The following is a 21747-nucleotide window of genomic DNA, read 5'->3' as shown; positions in this document are numbered from 1 at the left end:
ACATTGGGGTCCATTCACCCTCATACACACACACACAATGCACACACAAATGAACACACACACAAACATGGGTCCCCTCCCCATGTTTGACTCGCAACATGGACACCCCTTGACCCGGCTCACAGCTGGACACCTAAGTCCCAACTCATTGCACAGAAAGCCAAAGACCCAGGGCTGGCGTGAGTTTGTATCAGGGTGGAGGTCACTGCGCATTCCCCGCCCCTCTTTCTATTTCAGGCCAGTGAAGTTGGAATTTAAATCTTTCCACCTGAAGTGAATAAACTGTTTTGCTAAGGGGACGTCCCAATCCAATCCACTGACTGAAAGAACAACGAGCAATACAGCACTGGCCCTTCGGCCCTCCAAGCCTGCACCGATCATGTGTTCCTAACTACACCATCCGTTTGTATCCCTCTATTCCCACGTGTACTTTGTGTCAGGTGAGGTCACTGCGCCCCCCCACCCCTACTTTCTATCCCAGTCGCGGAGTTTGGAGACTGGGCTCCGAGTGAGTAATGGCAGCTACAGGTCCCACAATCCCCCGCGCTAGCGAAACCGTTCTATCCGCCGCGCGGGAGGCCGGCCCGGGACTGCGCATGTCAGAGAGAGAGGACGCTGCGCGTGTGTGGAAGAGATTCCACCCCTTGACCTTCGTGCTGAGGTATTGACCAATGAGAAGAGTTGGAGGACCGGAAGGACTCTCGTTCTCTAGCCAATCAGAGTGCAGGCTTTGTATGAATGAAAGTTCAGTTTCAGACAAATTTCCTCCTGTCTTCAACATCTGTGAGTAAAACACTTTCTCCCCCTTTCCATTTCTTTCCTCATTCTGGGGAAATTGTGGACTTGCAGCAACTGAAGGGAAAGGAAGTGAATCCAAGGAGATTGCAGGCTCTGGAAAGTCTGCTTCACAGCACCAGGGAACCGGGTTCAATTCCCGACTTGGGTCACAGTCTATGTGGAGTTTGCACATTCTCCCCCGCCTGCGGGTGTTTCTTTTGGGTGCTCCGGTTTCCTCCCACATTCTGAAAGACGTGCTGGTTAGGAACATTGACCCAAACAGGCGCCGTATTGTGGCGACTAGGGGAATTTCACAGTAACTTCATTGCAGTGTTACTGTAAGCCTTACTTGTGGCTAATAAATAAACTTTTAACTTTATATATCTGGGCGGGACAGGAAGTGTGGCTGGGTCTGTCAATCAGCATCTTCAGGAGAATTGGGAGGGTGAATATTTGATACAGCAGAGTGAGAATGGAGGGAGAGTGTCTGGGATGGAGATTTACAACTTTTGGCAAATGAAAGAGGAAAAAATGTTCAGTAGAAATTAGAATTGTCTGTTATGAATTTCTATCCTGTACTGACTATGATGACATTTGTAAACTCGTTCTACAGGATATTAGAATGTGAGGAAATACAGACACAAATTGTAAACCAAACATTAATTCATGATCTGACAGAATCACTCAGTTCATCGGGACCCAAATGTTATCAGCCTTTAAATCTAGAAGGAGAAACGTTTCTCTGTTCCTTCTGTTTCAAGAGACATTAAATATCAGTGTGGCCGAAACACCCACATAACTAATGAGTATGTTCCAGTGCACTGAATGTGGGAAGGGATTTAACCAGTTACACAGCTTGAAAATATATTGCAGTATTCACAGCAGGGAGAGACTGTACACATGTTCTGTGTGAGATTTAACTAATTGTTTAACGTGGAGGGTCACAAGCACACGCACACCATGGAGAAACTGTGGAAATGTGGGGACTGTGGGAAGGGATTCAGCGTCCCATCTCTGCTGGAAATTTATCGACACAGTCACACTGGGGAGGAGCCATTCACCTGCTCTGTATATGGGAAGGGATTCACTCATTTATCCAGGTTGTGCACACACAATGTCATTCACACCTAGAAAGAGTTAATTGACTCCCTGAACCCCATTTTCTAACATCTCAAAATAAAATCTCATCTCCCCTTCTGGCTCCTTTGCCAATTACTTTAGAGGGACTTACTTTCTGTTTTTTTTCACTTTCAGTTCAGGAAGGGGATAAAGTGAGAAGCTTTTGCAATCTAAGGCAGAAGTATTGAACAGTCTGGTATCAGTGCTTATCAAGCTTGCTGACTAGCCAAACACTTCAATTAATCCCATCATAAAACCCCCAGTATAAATAACATGGATTTGACTGACAAACGTTGAAGTGTTGGTTTAAAGCCACAAGTTTCAATTTCCCATTTGAACCTGGGACACCTTTCTGTCTATTGCTCATGTCAGTGACAGCCAGGCGACAGAGCTGAGGGCTGAATTTAACTAGGAGTAATGGAGCCTGCACCCCACTTGGGAAACTGCCATGGGCGTCGCACTAATAGAGAGATAGGTTGATGCTGGAGGACTGACTGGGAAATGGGCCTCCAACCAATCGAGGCTCAGGAGGGGGTGACTGGGTCTGATGGTGACGTGACTCCCAGAGTTCAGTGTCCCTGTGTTCAAAGCGGGGAGTCACGGGAACAGGGTACAGAGGAGCTGAGGAGACATGATTTGTGTCCAGAACATTGTGAACATCCTTTTACTCTGGTTATCTTTGATCCTTGAGACAGTTTTTGTTTGTTTTAATCACATTCTGTTTCATTAATAAACTTTAATCAGTAAAAATGGGAAAGTGGGTGAGAGGGGTTGGCAGGCTCTTTAACAGAAAGTGAGTTCCCTCTAAGGTAATTGGCAAAGAAGCCAGAGGGGGAGATGAGATTTTATTTTTGACACAGTGATGTTAGAAAATGGGGTTCAGGGAGTCAATTAACCCTTTCCCCCCTTTTCCCAAACTCTGAAATGATTCCCAGTGATAACCCTTATTGGTGACAGTGGTTAGATTTTATTCAGTACCAATAAGAGCTGACACAGGCTAATGTCTGAGCAGTAGTATCAAAGTGCAGCAGCATTACCATTACACTCTGGGTAGAAGAAGCATCTCCATGGAAATGCTCCCTGCTCTGCCCCAGATACCATGGCACCAATCAATGCAAAATGTAAAACCTCAACAAATCTCTGTGCTCAGGGAATCCCTTCTTATACTTTTTTACATCACAAAGTCTATGGAGGCTGAATTAACCCAATCACTGCCGAGCTAACATTTGAATTACCCAATTACAAAACCTGTCATTGAATCATCTGTACCCAACCAAGCCACGTCAAACTCTCAAACAATTGTCTCCCCACGCTCCGTCCCTGGTACAGGGAGTCAGCATCCCCATGCCAAGCAGTGAAAACATGGTGGCCTTCACACCCAGGATTCAAGGCACTCTTGTTTTCTCTGTCCTCTGGGACCTGTTTATCTCCCTGTTTCCACACAGCAAATGGTCTGTTCTCAGCTCTGCCAGATTTCTGATGATGTTTTTGTCCTTTTACACCTTTCGGATCAATAAAATATTTGGTCAATGAAGACCCAAACCACAATTTCCCATCCTAACACCTGTCAACCATCCTTACCCAGAGTGTAATCACAACAGGAATAAAAACAGGAGAAGTGTAACAATCAAATTCAAAATCAATGCACAGCCTGTCATAAAATTTAATTTAATGTTCACTAATTAGCAAGAAAACCTGAAGTCCAGGGTCCCCCAGGATTCTTACAGTCCACATCGTGAGGGGGAGGAGAACTCTCTCTCTGACCCCTCACTCAATTTCACTCTGTTATTTTCCAGTTCTGTTCTGGCGCCGTTTGGGGTAACATCTACTCGATCTTGTCTTCTCCTGAAGGAGCGCTGTGAGTTCTAGGTTACTTGTACATAAGGACAGATGTTTCAAGCAACAGATAAAGTATGGATGTAAAAGATTCTCCAGCTTTCTCTTTACCCCTATCCAACTCGTGGACAGCTCTTAGTCAGTATTATTTCTCCCAAGCCACTAATTGTCCCAATCTATAATATTATCCATTTTACTTTAATTTTTCCTCATTTTGTGTCCATGTGCAGTGTGTTTAATTGGATCCTGATTGTTTTGAACTCAGTTTCTCTCTGGAACGTGTGTCAATGCCTTGATGGTGTCACAATGTTGTCTCAATCCCCTGGCCACATTAACCATTTCATCTCCTGCTGTGTCTCAAGTAGCTGTGTGTGTTTGGGACCCGCTCTTCACTCCATCTCACCATGAATTTAGGCTTGCTTTTTTCACATGTAACAAATCACATCTGCACACTCACTCCTTTATCTCAAAATCATGTCACAAATTCTTAACTCTCAGGTGTGCTGATGAAAAGATCAAAATGAGTGTCTGTGTTTCTTATCTCCCTGTTATGGTGCTGATATTTCATGTAGTGGTCAGGCTTTCAAATGTGGATTTCTTTAAAACAAAGTTCATGGACAAGCAGGTAAATATCTTGAAGAGAAAACGATCAAACAGTTCATCCCATGGACATATTCCGGATTTTCCCGAGAATATAGCTGGATATCAAACTGAATTTATTCCTTTCAACCACACCCAAGGGCAGTTATTCCAATACCTTTATTGTCCAGGACAATATATTCACAGTATCTTTAAAACAGAAATTAAACATTCCCATTTGATTTTAGGTGTTAACACATTCTGTTAGTTTGTTCTTTATCGTCAATGTCAACATTGTTCTCCTTGGAGCAAAGGAGGTTGAGGGGAGATTTGATAGAGGTGGACAAGATTCTGACAGGTTTAGATAAGGTGGACAAAGAAAAGCTGTTCCCATTCGCTGATGGGACAAGGACGAGAGGGGACACAGATTTAAGGTTTTGGGTCAGAAATGCAGGGAGAGGAATGTGAGGAAGAATATTTTGATGCAATGAATAGTAATGATCTAGAATTTGTTGCCTATAAGGGAGGAGGAAGTGGAGACAATAAATAATTACAAAGAAAATTAGATGGGCATTTGGGGAGGGTTTCAAATAGAAAGGCTGACTAAATATCACTTAACTTCTTAGACCAGCCACTGGAGGCAAAGTGGTGAGACTGGCCAGTCCATCAGAAAGAAACCCTTGCTCCTCCACATTGAGCCATTGTGAGAATGAACAAATGCAGTCCTGGGTGTAATTGAGAGCAGAAACAGTAACAGCAGAATCCAACCACTGGAATCACTTGTGAACTCGCTGGTGTCTCAGCAGCTGGGATGAAACTCTGAATCCCTTCCCACACTGAGTGCAGGTGAATGGTTTCTCCCCAGTGTGACCTTGTTGGTGTGTCTGCAGGCTGGATGAGTTAGTGAATCCTTTCTCACAGAGGGCAGGTGAACGGCCTCTCTCCTGTGTGAACTCGTTGGTGTTTCTGCAGGGAGGATAGGTCAGTGAATGCCTTCTCACACTGCGAGCAGGTGAACGGCCTCTCTCCAGTGTGAACTCGTTGGTGTGTCTGCAGGTTGGATAATTGAGTGAATCCATTCCCACATACAGTGCAGACGAATGGCCTTTCCCCAGTGTGAACACGTTGGTGTGTCTGCAGGGTGGATAACTGACTGAATCCCTTCCCACACTTGGAGCAAGTGAATGGCCTCTCCCCAGTGTGAACTCGCTGGTGTCTCTGCTGGCTAGATAACTGACTGAATCCCTTCCCACACACGCAGCAGGTGAACGGCTTCTCTCCAGTGTGAACTCGCTGGTGTGTCTGCAGACTGGATAACTGACTGAATCCCTTCCCACACACAGAGCAGATGAATGGCCTCTCCCCAGTGTGAACTAGTTTGTGTGTCCGCAGTTCGGATGACTGAATGAATCCCTTTCCACACACACAGCAGCTGAATGGTCTCTCCCCAGTGTGACTGCGTCGATGTATTTCCAGCCGAGATGGGCACATGTATCCTTTCCCACAGTCCCCACATTTCCACGGTTTCTCCATGGTGCGGGTGTCCTTGTGATTCTCTAGTTAATCAGTTAAATCTCACACAGAACACGGGTACAGTCTCTTCCCATTTTCAGGCTGCGCAACTGGTTAAAGCTCTTCCCACACTCAGTGCACTGGAACACTCTCACTCAGGTGTGTGTGTGTCTTGGTGCTTTTCCAGTCACACTGATGTTTCAAATCATCTGAAACAGACAGAACAGAGGAAGATTTCTCCTTCTGGATTCATAGGTCAGTGATATTCAGGTCCCAATGAATTGAGTGACTCTGTCAGATGTTGGTGTGACATTTGGTTTGAGATTTCTGTCTGTAATCCTCACCTTCTAATATTCTGTAAAAGGAATTTACAAGTCATCAGTGTCAGTACAGAATAGAAATTCAGAACACACAGTTCAAGTTTCTATGGAACATTCTCTTCTCTCTCATTCCCCAAAAGCTGTAAATCTCCATCCCACACACTCTCCCTCCATTCTCACTCTGTTGTATCTAATATTCACCCTCCCAATTCTCCTGAAGGTGCTGATTGACAGATCCATGCTCACTGCTTCCTGTCCTGGACACAGAGAGCTGAAAATCTCCATGCAGGCTGCCAGACGGATATATGTCTACGTGACTGGACTGACAATGTGTGGAATGTTCAGACTGGACTCACTTCCTTTCCCTTCAGTGGCTAAGGCAGACAAGTCACCAGGATCCAATGAACTGCACGCTAGCTTTTTAATGGATGTTGCTGAAGGGAAAGCGGAGAATTTTGTTGAAATTTTTCATTAGATTCCGGGAGGGTGTCAGAAGATTGGAAATCCGCCAATGTGACTAACTGGCCATCACATAGAAAACAGAGTTGGAATAAATGGGTCCTTTTCAGAGTGGAAAAATGTAACTAGTGGAGTACCACGGGGATCAGTTCTTGGCCTGTAATTGTTCATTATTCAATGGCCTGGAGAAAGCAACAGAATGTAAGATTTCCAATTGATATGAAGATAGGTGGAAGGACATGTGATGAGGATATTTTGATTTTGCAATAGATTATAGATAGATACTTATAATGATCCAGCCTTCACCACCTTTTGGAGCAGAGAATTCCAGAGATTCACCACTCTCTGCGAGAAGAAGTTTCTGCACACCTCAGGTTTGAATGACTGACCCTACATCTTGTTTGAGACTCTCCCACTCGTGAAAATATCTCACCATCTACCCTGTCGAGCCCCGTCAAGATCTTATATGTTTCAATAAAGTCACCCCCTTTGTCTTCAAAACATGGCAAATGGAGTTTAACATGGGGAAGTGTGAAGTAGGAGGAATCTACAGGGAGTTTATCTAAATGGAGAGAGGCTGCAGGTAAGTGAAGTATAGAGGGATCTTGGTGTTCTTGTGCATGAATCATAAAAAGCTAGCAGGTAGGTCCCGCAGTAGGTAAGAAGGAAAATGGCATTTTGGCTTTTATTGCAAAGAGTTGGAGTTTGAAAACAGGGATGTTTTGTTTTAACTGTACAGTGTGTTGTTGAGGCCTCACCTTGAATACCTAAACAAGGATATAGTAACGTTGGAGGTAGTCCAAAGGAGATTCACTAGATTAATTCCTGGGATAGGAGGGTTGTCCTATCAAAAGAAAGCAAATTGTCTAGGTCTGTGTTCCTTGAAGTTTTGAAGACAAAGGGGTGACTATGTTGAAATATATAAGATCCTGAGGGGGCTTGATTTGGTAGCTGGTAAGATGTTTTCATGACTGGGAGAGTCTCAAACAAGGTAAGGGTCAGTCATTTAAAACTGAGGTGTACAGAAACGTCTTCTCGCAGAGGATGGTGAATCTCTGGAATTCTCTGCCCCAAAGGGTGATGGAGGCTGGATCATTATAAATATTAAATAGAGGTAGATAAATATTTGATAGATCGGGAATAGAGGGCTATGGGGAAATGGCACAGTAAAAGGGTTGAAGCTGGGACAGAGTAGCTATGATCGGATTGAATGGCAGGACAGGCTTGAAGGGCCTGGTGGTCACTCCTGCTTTTATTTTTCATGATCAGTTGCTGCATGTCAACGACTTCCCCCAGAATGAGAAAAGAAATGGGAAGGGGGAGAAAAGAAAGTGTTTCACTCACAGATGGTGGAGACAGAAGAAAGTTTGAGTCTGTCTGAAGCTCAATCTTCATTCACACAGAGAGCAGCATCTTTGCTGGGCAACGATGAGCAACTGAACCAACTCTTTCATCCCTATGGTCTGAATGCGGAAGTTGGAAAGAGTCCTTCCGGTACAACAGAGTTCCCATTGGTCAATCCCCCACAGACAGACACACAGGGGCGGAGCCCCACGTAGGGGTGGGCGGGACTTTGCCCTCCAGCCGCCCTGAGCTGCTGTCCAATGGGAAAGGCTGGAAGACCCGGACAGACAATGGTTAGGGCGCCGGCTTCGTCCCGGGCTCCGCCCCACACCCGCACATGCGCAAGGACACAAAATCCGCACACGCGCACTTTTGAGTCACGGCCCTTCACCAGCTATGGCCAATGAGAAGAATCGGAGGACCGGAAGGAGTCTGGTCCTCCAGCCAGAGCTCGGGCTTTTTGTGAATGAAGATTGCGCTTCAGGCAGATTCAAACTTCCTCCTGTCTCCGGCATCTGTGAGTAAAACACTTTCTTTTCTCATTCTGAGGAAAATTGGAGACTTGCAACAACTGAAATGAAAGGAAGTGAATCCAGGGAGGATGCAAACTCAGGAAAGATTGGCCCAGGTCTCTCTCTCTCTTAAAGACATTGACATTGAAACAAAGAAGATAGGAGCAGGAGGAAGCCATTTGGCCCTTTGAGCCTGCTCTGCCATTCACTATAATCATTCCTGATTATCCAACTCATACCTGATTCCTGCTTTTGATGCATAACCTTTGATCCCATTCGTCCCAAGTGCTATATCTAGCCGCTTTTGAATAAGTTCAATGTTTTGGATCAACTACTTCCTGTGACCATGAATTCCATAGGCTCACCACTCTTTGGGTGAAGAAATGTCTCCTCACCTCTGTCTTAAATGGTCTACCCTGATTCCTCAGACTGAGACCCTTTTTTCCTTGCTCCCCCCCAACCCCAACCCCACCCCCAGCACCACCCTCCCTGTATCTATTCTGTCTAAACCTGTTAGAATTTTATAAGTCTCTTTGAGACCCCGCCTCATTCATCTGAACTCCAGCAAAAATAATCCTAACTTAGTCAATCTCTCCTCATACATCGATTCCGCCATTTCCTGAATCAGCCTGGGAAACATCCTTTGCTCCCTTAGCTTGACAAATTTATTTGTCTGGCTAGAAGGATTGCCTTTTTCCGAATGTTCACAGTTAAAGGGCATTTTCCCCAGGAGTTGGCTGACATTTAAGGGGACAGTAAATTAATATTGGACTGAGATATGTCCAGTGTTGTTATATGGTACAGATTAGATATATTATTTATGTTTCTGTTATGAAGTGCATTTATTATTTCTTGCATTGTATTATAATGCTGTAGCTATCTTATACATTTCCAGTTATCGAGTCATTACAGCACAGAAGGAACCAAATTGGTAACTCGAGTCCATGCTGACTCTCTGCATAACATCCTCGTCCCATTCCCCCTCTATATCCCTGTTCTCCTGAAAGTTTATTTCCTTCAAGTGTCCATCCAGTTTAATTTTTAAATAAAATCCATAGACTTGTAATATGGAACTGTAGCTATGTTATATATTTCCAGACATCTCTTCACTCAGAGGGCTGTAAGTCTTTTGGATTTGTCTTCCACAGGGACCCGTGGAGGCTGAGGATCTTTGAATATAGTCCAGGATGAGTTGGACTGATTTTTGATTGACAAGGGTGTCAATGGTTATTGGGAACAGACAGAAGATGGAGCAAAAGCTAACACATGGGGGGAATTTCATCACTCAAGGATGTGGTGAAGCTTTGGAATTCTCAACTGCTGAGGACAGTGGAATCTCAGTCATCAAGTATTTTCAGGGGAGAGATTGACTCATTTCTAGATATTGAAGATATCAAGGGATATGGGTTTAGTGTGGGGAGGACGATGCTGAGGTAGATGAGCCAATGATTTCATTGAATGATTTAAAAGGCTCAATGGGCTAAATGGCCGACTGCAGCTCCTATTTGTTACGGTCTCTGTGTCCAGGACAGGAAGCAGTGAGCATGGATCTGACAATAAGTCTCAATGAGCACCTTCAGTAGAATTGGGAGGGTGAATATTAGATACAGCAGACTGAGAATGGAGGGAGAGTGTTGGGAGTGTTGAGAATGGAAAGAATGTTCCATAGAAACTAGAATTATCTGTTCTGAATTTCTATCCTGTACTGACACAGATGACTTTTGCAGACTTGTTTTGCAGGATATTGAAAGAGGAATCACAGGCAAAAATCTCAACTGTCACATCCGGATCCAACAGAGTCATATTCCTTGGGATCTGAATATCATTGGTCTTTGAATCTAGAAGGAAAAATTATTGTCTGATCTGTCGATTTGAATAGATTTCAAATGTCAGTGTGACTGGAAAAGCACCAACACAGTGCCACACTCGAGTGAGAGTGTTCCAGTGCACTGACCAAACAGCTTTAACAAGTTACACAGCCCGAATAAATATTACACCATTCACAGCGGAAGAGACTGTACTCATGTTGTGTGTGTGTGGACGAGGCTTTAACTGATTGTCCAAACAAGGCAGAGGCAAGGATACCTGCACCATGGAGAATCCATGGAAATGTGCAGACTGTGGGAAGAGGTACAGATCCCCATCTCTGCTGGATGCTCATCGACGCAGCCACACTGGGGAGAAGCCATTCATTTGCTCTCAGTGTGGGAAGGGATTCACTCTGTCATCCAGCCTGCAGAGACACCGGCAAATTCACACTGGGGAGAGACCATTCACCTGCTCTCAGTGTGGGAAGGGATTCACTCGGTTATCTACTCTGCAGACACACCAGCGCATTCACACTGGGGAGAGACCATTCACCTGCTGTGTGTGTGGGGAGGGATTCACTCAGTCATCCAACCTTCGGAGACACCAGCGAGGTCACACTGGGGAGAAGCCATTCATCTGCTCTGTGTGTGGAGAGGGATTTACTGAGTCATCCAACCTGCAGAGGCACCAGCGAGTTCACACTGGGGAGAGGCCATTCACCTGCTCTCAGTGTGGGAAGGGATTCAGTCAGTTATCCGACCTGCAGACACACCAGCGAATTCACACTGGGGAGAGACCATTCACCTGCACTCAGTGTGGGAAGGGATTTGCTCGGTCATCCAGTTGGTGGAGACACCAGCGAGTTCACACTGGGGAGAGGCCGTTTACCTGCCCTCAGTGTGGGAAGGGATTCAGAGTTTCATTCTTGCTGCTGAAACACCAACAAGTTCATGAGTGATTACATGAGGGTTGGATTCTGCTGTTACTGTTTCAGCTCAAAATTACATTTGGATTTTGTTCATTCTCACAGCTGCTCAATGGGGAGGGTTCCTTTCTGCTGGACAGGCTGATCCACAACTTTGCCTCCAATGGGCTGATGCTCTGAGCTTTGTTGCGAATACCTGGTTTCAAATTTCACAAGGATCACAAGAGTGTCTGGTGTTAGGAAGGTCAGAGAGATTTAGTCAGCATTTCTGTTTGAAACCCCCCAAATGTCCATCCAATTCCCTTTATAATTGTTCAGTGTCTCCATTTCCTCCACCCTCATAGGCAGTGAGTTCCGGGTCATTACCGTTCGCTGCATCAAAATATTCTCCCTCGCATGCCCACCACCACCACCCTGCCCCCCGCCCCCCGCCACCCGCCACCCGCCACCCGCCACCGCCACCGCACTTCTGACCCGAAACCTTCAATCCGTGTCCCTCTCATCGTTATCCAATCAGCTAATAGGAACAGATTTTCTTTGTCCACCTTATTTAAACCTGTCAGAATCTTGTCCACCTCAATTAAATCTCCCCTCAACCTCCTTTGCTCCAAGGGGAACAACCCCAGCCTGACATTGACAATAAAGAACAAACTAACAGAATATGTTAATACCTGAAATCAGATGGGAATGTTGAATTTGTTTTAAAGATATTGTGAACATATTGTCCTGGACAATAAAGGAATTGAAATAACTCACCTTGGGTGTGGTTGAGTGGAATATATCAATCTGGAACTACCTACAGTCTTGTGGAAGTCTGGAATGTGTGGCTGGAAATCCTTCCCTAACAGCACTGTGAGTGTACTCTGGGCATTGTAGCACTTTAAGAAGACAGTGTTGGGGTTGAGCATGGCTGAAGCAGCTACATACAGCCACATATTCTGTTATCATTGAAGGACCGCAGATTGAATGTGAAGCATTATGGGACACTATCTTGACCACATTCCTGTGACTGCTCAATTTCTGCAATCATGGGCTATTAAAGCTGCTTAGCAGGGCCCCTCTTATCAGCATGTAGGCAGCTGCTCTGAGTAATCAACTGCTAACAGAATAGGCTGGGATGTGGTGGAGATCAGAAAGTCCTGAGTCTAGTGGTTCATTGTGATGGCACAAAGTCTTGTTATAAGGTGTCTGGTCCACATGATGAGATGGTCCAAAGCTGTCCATGAGCTGATCACACAGCCACATGATGCCTGATTGTTAGCTTGATTGGATATGTCTCTAATTGATTCATATTGTGATTGGTTTATAACCAGCCAGGATGGGCTGCAATAAATGAATAAGAATGCGAGATTTTCTAAGTTCAGGGTACAGTTTGCATGGTCAGACTATTTGATGATTGGAACAGATCTGGGTGTCGAGCGATTTGTCTTCAATCATTCTTCACGAACATGGCCAAGTTTTAGACTGTAAGATACATGCTCAGATTTTGTACTCGTTAGAGTTTAGAAGAATGAGGGGAGATCTCATTGAGACGTATAAGATGATGAATGGGATGGATAGGATAGAGGTGGAGAGACTCTTCCCGCTCAAAAAAGACAGTAGGACTAGGGGGCACAGCCTCAAGATAAAGGGGAGGCGGTTTAGAACGGAGTTGAGGAGGAACTTCTTCACTCAAAGGGTGGTGAATCTCTGGAATTCTCTGCCCGTTGAAGTGGTGGAGGCTGCCTCGCTAAATATTTTTAAGAAGCGGGTTGATGGGTTCTTGATAAGAGAGGGGATTAAGGGTTATGGGGAGAGGGCGGGAAAGTGGAACTGAGCTACAACAGATCAGCCATGATCTTATTGAATGGCGGGGCAGGCTCGAAGGGCTAGATGGCCTACTCCTGCTCCTATTTCTTATGTTCTTATTTAGGCCCGGGCACTAGGGCCTGGAAGGGCGCAGAAACGTGAAGCTCCGCCCACTCGCCGTTGTGTCACCAAGACACTGCGCATGCGCTCTCCTCTCCGCTGAATCAAGATGGTGGTCTTTAACCTGTCCCTCGTCTCAGGAAAAAGACCGGAAGCTGCAAACACAGAACTACGAGCTCATTTTCGAGATTTGAGGCCGTTACCAGATATTTAGAAACCTTCTACGTCCATCCGCCAGTTTCATTGCTGTCGCTATGTTTCCCCATCCTCACCGGCTGCTGATGATACAGAGGAAGTTCTCTCCGATTGCTGTCACCCACACTGCGCGTGCTGCAAACGCCGTTGCTTACTGCGCATGCGAACCTCTTCCCGTGCGTTGGATGGGGACGCCTCATTTGCGCCTCTCTTTCACTCCGATTGGTTGGAGGATCAGTCAATCTCGTTCGGTCCTCCAGCCCCGCCCCCTCTTCCTATTGGCCCCGAGCTGCCGTCAATCAGTCCCTGGGCATTGTGATGTGGATCATGCGCAGTGTCATTGCTGTCCTTGGCGCTTGTTTGTCCCGGAGAAGCGGAGTCAGCGTTAGGCGGTGGCTGGGAGGGTCTGGAAACACTTTGTGGATCCGCAAACCCTTCAGAATCATTGTCAGCTCCCTGGTTTGCAGCTGCGCGGCTTCTCCCTCCCGGGAACAGGCCCAGGTTAACGGCCCCATCCTGGCTCAGTCACTGGAGGATGGTTCACATCAGAGGATGGGGGAAGGGGACAATAAATAAGAGGTTACACTTTGGCCTCAAATCAATGAGGACTCTGATCTCTGGGAAGGAAGGAAACCCTGGGAGGTGAGCGGGGAGGATTCACAAATACCCGCTGGAGGCCCCAACACCCCCAATAAGACCCATTGGTTTTATTGTCAGTCTGCAGACAGAAGGTGGAGAACTGATCCCAGACAGAGGAGAGGGAGGGAGAAAACTGGGAGTGGAGGAAAGAAATCCTGGAGATGATGAGATGGGTTTGGATTTCAGCCCAGGGAGGAGGGAGAGTGTTTGGGATGGGGATTTATTGATTTGGGAATAAGTGAGGAAGAAATGTTCCAGGGAATTAGAATTGCCTATTCAAAATTTCTGTCCTGGACTGACAGTGATTAATTTTGTAAATTCCTTTTACAGGTGAGGTGAGGAAACATCACATCAAAATCAGACAGAGTCTCGATTCATTAGGACTTGAATATCCTAAGACTTTGAACGTGAAAGGAGAAATGTTTGTCTTCAGCCTGGAGGAGAAGATTTCAAACATTAGTGTGACTAGAAAAGCACCAAGATACACACACACCCGAGTGAGAGTGTTTCAGTGAATTGACTGTGGAAAGAGCTTTATCCAGTTACACAGCCTTAAAAAACATCACACCATTCACAGCAAGGAAAAACTGTATACGTGTTCTGTGTGTGAATGAGGCTTCAACTGATCGTTTAACCTCGAGAGTCATAAGGACACCACACCATGAAGAATCCGTGGAAATGTGGGGACTGTGGGAAAAGATTCAGTTACCCTTCCCTGTTGGAAAATCATCGGCGCAGTCACACTGGGGAGAGACCGTTCACCTGCTCTGTCTGTGGGGAGGGATTCATTCAATCATCTGGCCTTTGGTCTCACCAGAGAATTCACACTGAGGAAAAGCCATTCACCTGCACCTCCTGTGGGACGAGGTTCAGGCATTCTTCAGCACTCACTGTTCACCAACGCACTCACACCGGGGAGAGACCATTCATCTGCTCCGTGTGTGGGAAGGGATTCACTCAATCATTCCACCTGCTGTCACACCAGCGAGTTCATTCTGGGGAGAGGCCGTTCACCTGCTCCGACTGTGGGAAGGGATTCACTGGGTCATCCCACTTACTGTCACACCAGCGAGTTCACATTGAGGACAAACCATTCAGCTGCACTGACTGTGGAAAGAGTTTCAGACAGGCATCCTCCCTCATTGCACACCAGAGAATTCACACTGGGGAGAGACCATTTACTTGCTTTGTATGTGGGAAGGGATTCACAGCTTTACCCACCCTGCTGAGACACCAGAAAATTCACACTGAAGAGAAGCCATTCAGCTGCACTGACTGTGGAAAGAATTTCAGGCAGTCGTCCAACCTCACTGCACACCGACGCACTCACACTGCAGAGAGACCATTCACATGCTCCGTGTGTGGGAAGGGATTCAATCGGTCATCCAACCTCTCTGCTCACCAGCGAGTTCACACAGGGGAGAGGCCATTCACTTGCTCCATGTGTGGGAAGGGATTTGCAAAGTCTTTCAACCTGCTGGCTCACCAACGCACTCACAGTAAGAGGCTATTTAACTGCTCTGTGTGTGGGAAGGGATTCACTCAGTCACAATGGCTCCTGAAACATCAGCAAGTTCACAAATGACTGCAGGGGTTGGATTCTGCTGTTTTTGCTGCTGTTCAGTATTGATAGTCTGCCGATATTTTATGTCTGCTGACGTTAGCAAACCTTGTAACTAGCTGGAATTTAATATTCTGGAAGTGTCACTGATTTTCGGGGCTGCAATGTCACTTTTTAAAAGTAACACCTGTGATCTTTCCTCTTAACTGAAGAACTCTCAACAGGAGCCTGTTTAGAATAACATTAAGAACTTTCAGAGTCATAGAGGTTTACAGCATGGAAACAGGCCCTTCAGTCCAACTTGTCCATGCCTCTTTTTTTTAACCCCCTAAGCTAATTCCAATTGCCTACATTTGACCCATATTCCTCTATACCCATCATACCCATGTAACTGTCTAAATGCTTTTTAAAAGATAAAATTGTACCTGCCTCTACTACTACCTGTGGCAAATTTTGCTTCGATTCTAATTTGATCTCTGGGGCAAAATCTACAATTCATTCTCTGAAAGATCCATCTGCAGGGCACAAAGTATTTATTTTCAATGCTTGTATTGAGATTTTCTGGAAAGCTACTCTTTGATTTTTAAGGGCTATTTTTTGGTTTCCAGGGGATCGTTTTCCATTCTCAGTAACCCCTTTATTAGTGATGTAGTCACATAGTAACATTACCTTTTGTGTTAGTTTACGTCTTTGGTTAGGATAGCACAAATACGAAGACTGTGTATATATTAAATCTTTTAAATTGGAATCTGTAAATAATATTTTTTGTGAATTTATTTTAAAAATACTCCCGTACACTCTTTCCAAATGACAATTCTAACTGTTTGACACAAGGCAACTGAATCAGGGCAGATGTTTATTGGTTCAGACAGTGGAGCAGGAAAAAACTCTCCCAATTCTGATCTTCATTGTATATGGATTTGCATTAATAACCCACCAATAACCTCACTACAGCAGCTGAGATCAACTCTGACCAGGGCTTGTGTGTGTTGCCTGTTAGCACTAAACTGTAAATAATAGCAGTTTAGAATATGAACCTGGATGAATGTACCTCGATTTCTAATGTGATGACCCAAGTGATTGGTATGTTCTCAATATCTGGTTATTCAACTTCCTGAGCTGTATATCCCACCTCCTGAGATATATAAAAATAATCAAGACTTGTTCAGCAGAATGGGGAAAGCTCTGCCAATGGTTGGATCGCTCCTTTTGAGGCTCACACTGCTATGAAACTAGTTCTGTAGCAGGAAGACACAACTCCTCCACACATCACAGATGGGCTGCTGAGTCACTGAACTTCCTTTCTCAAGATAGTTGGAAAGCTGTTCCTCCAATTTGACATCTGCCTCTGCAGATTTAGCAACATCAGGAAAGACAGTATCTGTGATTGGGGGAGATGATTCTCATAGTTTCTGTCTCTCCCATGTACAGGGTGATTTTTCTTCCAGTAGTTCCTCCCATGACAGAATTTTCACGGGCCTTTTGGCAAATCATGTTGCAGTTTTATAGAACCTTAGGCTGCATTTGGAATATAGTGTTCAACTCTGGTCGCCACATTACCAGAAGCATGTGGAGGCTTTGGAGAAGGTACAGAAAAGATTTACCCAGGGTGTTGCCTGGCATGGAGGGCATTAGCTATGAGGGGCGGCATGGTAGCACAGTGGTTAGCTCTGCTGCTTCACAGCTCCAGGGTCCTGGGTTCGATTCCTGGCTCGGGTAACTGTGCAAACTCCACACAGACATTCTCCTCGTGTCTGTGTGGGTTTCCTCTGGGTACTCCAGTTTCCTCCCACAGTCCAAAGATGTGCGGATTAGGTTGATTGGCCATGCTAAGAAATTGCCCCTTCGTGTCCTGGGTAGCGGCGGTTAGAGGGATTAGTGGGTATAATATGTAGGGATTTGGGGGTAGGGCCTGGGTGAGATTGTGTTTGGTGCAGACTCAATGAGCCGAAGCGCCTCTTTCTGCACTGTAGGGTTCTATGATTCTATGATTGAGGAGAGGCTGGAGAAACTTGGTTTATTCTCACTGGAACCACTGAGGTTGAGGGATGATCTGAGAGAAGTCTATAAAATTATGAGAAGCATGGACAGAGTGGATAGTCAGAAGGTTTTTCCCGGATGAAAGAGTCAGTTACTAGGGGGCATAGGTTTATGGTGTGAGGGGCAAGATTTAAAGATGTATGAGGGAAGTTTTTTTTACACAGAGGGTGGTGGGTGCCTGGAACTCGCTGCCAGGAGAGTTAGTGGAAGCAGATACAATAGTGACTTTTAAGGAGTGACTTGACAAATACATAATAGGATGGGAATGGAGGGATATAGTCCCCAGAGGGGGTTTTAGTTTAGTTGGGCAGCATGGTTGGTGCAGTCTTGAAGGGCCTGTTCCTGTGTTGTAATTTTCTTTGTGTTGAGGGTGAATTCACCATCCGCAGCCATTTATTTTGAACACTGGTTCTGAAATATTCTCTCTGGATTTAAGGCTTCCTGGCATAATACACAGATTTAGGTCTTACCACCAAACACCAATTCATATCCTCATCTGAGTCCCAGATTTAAATGTGGTTGTCCAAACCAGAAAACATATACAATCTGACTGTTTCAAAACCTGATTCACCGTGCTGTGCCACACTAACTGCAAGAGATTGTGTTTGGAATTAATTGTTCCATTAAAGCCTGTTTTCAATGACAATATTTTTATTGAAACGTGGTGGGGTTCAATCCCAGGTCCCAAAATCATTATAATAAAAACAGAAAATACTGGATAAGCTCATCAGGTCTGTTTCATTCAAAATTCCAGCATTTGCAGGATTTTGCTTTATCCCCAAAATCATTACCCTGGATTACTCCTCCTCTGGATCTAATTCCAGTTACAAAATTCCACAACTCTCTATATTTTCCGGAGGAGAAATAAATGTTTTATTCCCAGATGTTGGCCGGAGGAGGATGTTTGAGTCTGTGTGTGAAGCTAAAAACAGAAGCTGTGCTGTTTCAAATCAAACTGCGGGACTTGGGAGAAAATGATGGGAAGACACTTTGCAAAGTCCCCTCCCCCACTCTCTCAGCTGGCAGCCCAGCACGCAGGCGCAGAGAGCGCTGCTGAGCCGAGCTGTCCGGAGCAGGCGCAGTGCGGCTGCCGCCAGCGGTCGCTCTCGATGTCTTTTTGGAGCAGCCGGAGGGGGGAGGGGGAGATCACCGAGCGGCTTCTCGCTCTGGCCGGAGCCGCCAGCCGCTTGTCTGGAAACCTTGGCTCGAGGAGGGGCAGAGGGAGGGGAACAATGGGAGGGGGAGGGGAACAATGGGTGGGGGCGGGGCTCCAGGGTCAGCGCGCAAGGCCTGCACAATGGAACCCCGAGGACGTCATCGCGGAGCAGTTTGATTTCTATTGGCTGATATAGGCAGGCCTCCATTGTGATGTCTCAATGCGGAAGTTTGTCGATGATTTTCAGATTGAAACTTCCTCCTCTGTGCAAAATCTGGGAGGAAATCAATGTCTCCCCCTTTCCATTTCTTTTCTCATTCTGGGGGAAATTGGGGATTTGCAGCAACTGGAGGAAAAGGAAGTTAATTCAGGGAGGCTGCAGGCTCTGGAATGATTATAGACGAACATCGGAATTAGGAACAGGACTTGGCCCAGGTATCTTTCTCTCTCTCAAAGATATTGACATCTTTTAGCTCCCTCAGGTTGTCCCCTTTATTTATCTGGGTAACAAGATAACCTAACTAACGTTCACAATTAAAGGGGGAGTTTTCCCAGGAGAAGGCTGTTTAAATGAACTGTAAATTCGCCTGGGACAGAGATATGTTTAATGTAGTGTTGTATGTTTAATGTAGTGCTGGTTAATGTAGTTTATATGTACGCGCTATGTTATTTATGATTCCCTATTTCTTGTCTTGAAAAGGCACTGTGTCAACGTTACCTATTTCCACTGATGGAGACATTACAACATAGGAGGAATCCATCTGGCAACTCAAATCCATGCCAACCCTCTTTGGAGCAATTCAGACAATCCCATTCCCCCGCAATATTCCCATTCCCCTGAGTTTCACATCACAGTGGAATGGATGAGAATTCCAGATGAACTGAGACTGGGGTGGAATCGGGCGAGCTTACTGAGGTGGAAATAGGCGGTCTTGATGATGATGATGTATGGCTGGAAGCTCATCTTGGGGTGAAATATTTCACCAGAGTTGTGAACAGCCTGGTTCAGGTCAGATACGTTCCCAGGAAGAGGGATTGAATTGCTGGTGATGGAGTGGAGTTTGGAGGGTGGACTGAAGACAATGGGTTGTCTTTCCAGTATTTATATGAAAGAAATTTCTGTTCTTTTAGTACTGGATGTCAGATAAGTCAGAACGGTGTGTGGTTGGAGGAACTCAGAGGTGATGCTGTTTATATTCACTTGCTATCTTGGTCCTTCTAATGGAGTTGAGGGTTTGTGAGATTCTGTCAAAGTTCTTGTCAAGTTGTAGATGTATAAAATCCCTTGCCTTCACCCCTGGCTACTCCTACGTCTCTCTGTCTCCTCCCAAAGTCTTGTGCAGACCCAGACTGTGTGACAGGTTTCATTCCCTGAAGGACATCAGCGTACCAGTTGGGTTTGTATGACAATCCAGCAGCTTTCTTCGTTACCCTTTCCTCACGAGGCCTCCACAAATGATCAGATTTATTCAGTTCAATTTCACAACCCACCTTTGTGTTTTTGTGGGTTCTTTCTCACTCAATTTTTTTCTGTTTTAAATCAGTTTCACAGGAGTTTACAAGAAGAAGATTTGCAGTTGAGAAACTGAAACAAAACATGATATCAGAATCTGATGAGTCGGCCATTTATTGTAACCTGAATATCATTGTATTTTGAAACTGGAAGGAAAAAGCACCATTCACAGTGGAGAGAAACTGTACACGTGTTCTGTTTGTGGACAAGACTTCAACCAATCATCTGGCCTTTAGGAACATAATTGCAGTCACAATAGGGAGATGGCATGGAAGTGTGAGGATTGTGGGAAGGAATTCAATTACCCTTCTCTGCTGGAAACTCATCGACGCAGTCACACTGGTGAGAGGCCATTCACCTGCTCCCAGTGTGGGAAGGGATTCACTCAGTTATCCAGCTTAAATATACATCAGAGGACTCATGCTGAGGAGAGACCGTTCACCTGCTCCCAATGTGGGAAGGGATTCAATCAGTCATCCAATCTAGCAATACACCAGCGCATTCACACTGGGGAGAAACCGTTCACCTGCTCTGAATGTGGGAAGGGATTTTCTCACACATCCACTCTGCTGATACACCAGCGAGCTCACACTCAGGAGAGGCCATTCACTTGCTCCCAGTGTGGGAAGGGATTTGCTGACTCATCTACTTTGTTGAAACACCAGCGAGTTCACACTGGGGAGAGGCCATTCACCTGTTCCCAGTGTGGAAAGGGATTCGCTCAGTCAGCCACCTTGTTCACACACCAGCAAATTCACACTGGAGAGAAGCCATTCACCTGCTCTGTGTGTGGGAAAGGATTCACTCGGTCATCAACTCTGCTGACACACCAGCGAGTTCACACTGGGGAGAAACCATTCATCTGCTCTGTGTGTGGGAAAAGATTCAATCACTCATCCAACCTAGCAATACACCAGCGAATTCACACAGAGGACAGGCCATTCATCTGTTCTGTGTGCAAGAAGGGATTCAATCAGTCGTCTAAACTAGCAATACATCAGCGGGTTCACACTGGAGAGAGGCCATTCACCTGCTTGCAGTGTGGGAAGGGATACGTTACCTCATCGAATCTTCTGACACACCAGCGAATTCACAACTAACTATTGTGATTGAATTTCAAATTAGGGAGAAACCATGAGAATGTGCAGACTGTGAGGAGAGTTTCAGTTACCATCAGAGCTGGAAGTACACTGGGGACTGCTTGAAGATGGAGGGTTTCTACAAGCTGCTCTAAGACTTATCTTCTCTCTGAAAGCTTCAGGACAGTCTATACTCATTATAGCAAGTATATTTATGGTTTTTAACTGTAATCGAAGTGGGAGTTACATCTGAGGAATGTTGCATATTGGAACTAAAATTGTGCTAAGGTAGAAATTAAAGTTGTTTCCTTTCACTTTTAAATACTGTTCAGCTGTTATTAGTTAAGCTGCTTCATTTTTTGGAATTATATTTTTCGAGAGTGGATCTGGTTGATGAAAATTTCTGCTCATCGATTTCAATGACAATGTTACAGTTCATAATTTTACACATGACAGAATCTCTG

The 21747-nt window shown here is 45.3% G+C and overlaps 2 protein-coding genes across 3 annotated transcripts in view; one reads left to right on the top strand and one right to left on the bottom strand.

Moving 5' to 3' along the window:
- Nucleotides 1-4264: 4264 nt before the first annotated feature.
- Nucleotides 4265-21747, bottom strand: part of LOC145363731 (uncharacterized) — a 469439-nt gene continuing 451956 nt past the window's right edge. The window contains exons 1-2 of one of the 2 annotated variants that reach the window (XM_080218971.1): nt 7947-8053; nt 4265-6178 (exon numbers count right to left, since the gene is read on the bottom strand). In XM_080218971.1, the coding sequence (XP_080075097.1) occupies nt 5227-5844 (618 nt within the window). In that variant the 5' untranslated portion in view covers nt 5845-6178; nt 7947-8053 and the 3' untranslated portion in view covers nt 4265-5226. Of the gene's footprint in view, nt 6179-7946; nt 8054-21747 lie in introns of those variants that run through there. The other variant, XM_080218972.1, reaches the window with a different exon arrangement.
- On the top strand, nt 10007-21725 carry LOC145335554 (uncharacterized). The gene is made up of 3 exons (XM_080181356.1): nt 10007-11183; nt 14884-15458; nt 20539-21725. Exons 1-3 carry the CDS (start codon nt 10551-10553, stop codon nt 21302-21304), a joined length of 1974 nt encoding a protein of 657 aa, XP_080037482.1. The 5' UTR covers nt 10007-10550; the 3' UTR covers nt 21305-21725.

The sequence above is a fragment of the Carcharhinus amblyrhynchos genome, unplaced genomic scaffold (genome assembly GCF_965287045.1).
Source record: "Carcharhinus amblyrhynchos unplaced genomic scaffold, sCarAmb.v2.hapA scaffold_39, whole genome shotgun sequence".
In the NCBI taxonomy this organism is placed as follows: Eukaryota; Metazoa; Chordata; class Chondrichthyes; order Carcharhiniformes; family Carcharhinidae; genus Carcharhinus; species Carcharhinus amblyrhynchos.
The sequence above is the reverse complement of the archived record's forward strand: the minus strand, read 5'-3'. Positions and strand labels throughout refer to the sequence as shown.

Excerpts from the sequence above, each read along its gene's own strand:
- LOC145335554 (XM_080181356.1), top strand. The coding sequence starts at position 10,551 with ATGGAGAATCCATGGAAATGTGCAGACTGTGGGAAGAGGTACAGATCC. Across the intron at positions 11,184-14,883 it reads AGTGTGGGAAGGGATTCAGA|GGATTCACTCAATCATTCCA; the intron begins GTTTCATTCTTG and ends GTGTGTGGGAAG. Across the intron at positions 15,459-20,538 it reads AGGCTATTTAACTGCTCTGT|TCACACTGGTGAGAGGCCAT; the intron begins GTGTGGGAAGGG and ends TCATCGACGCAG.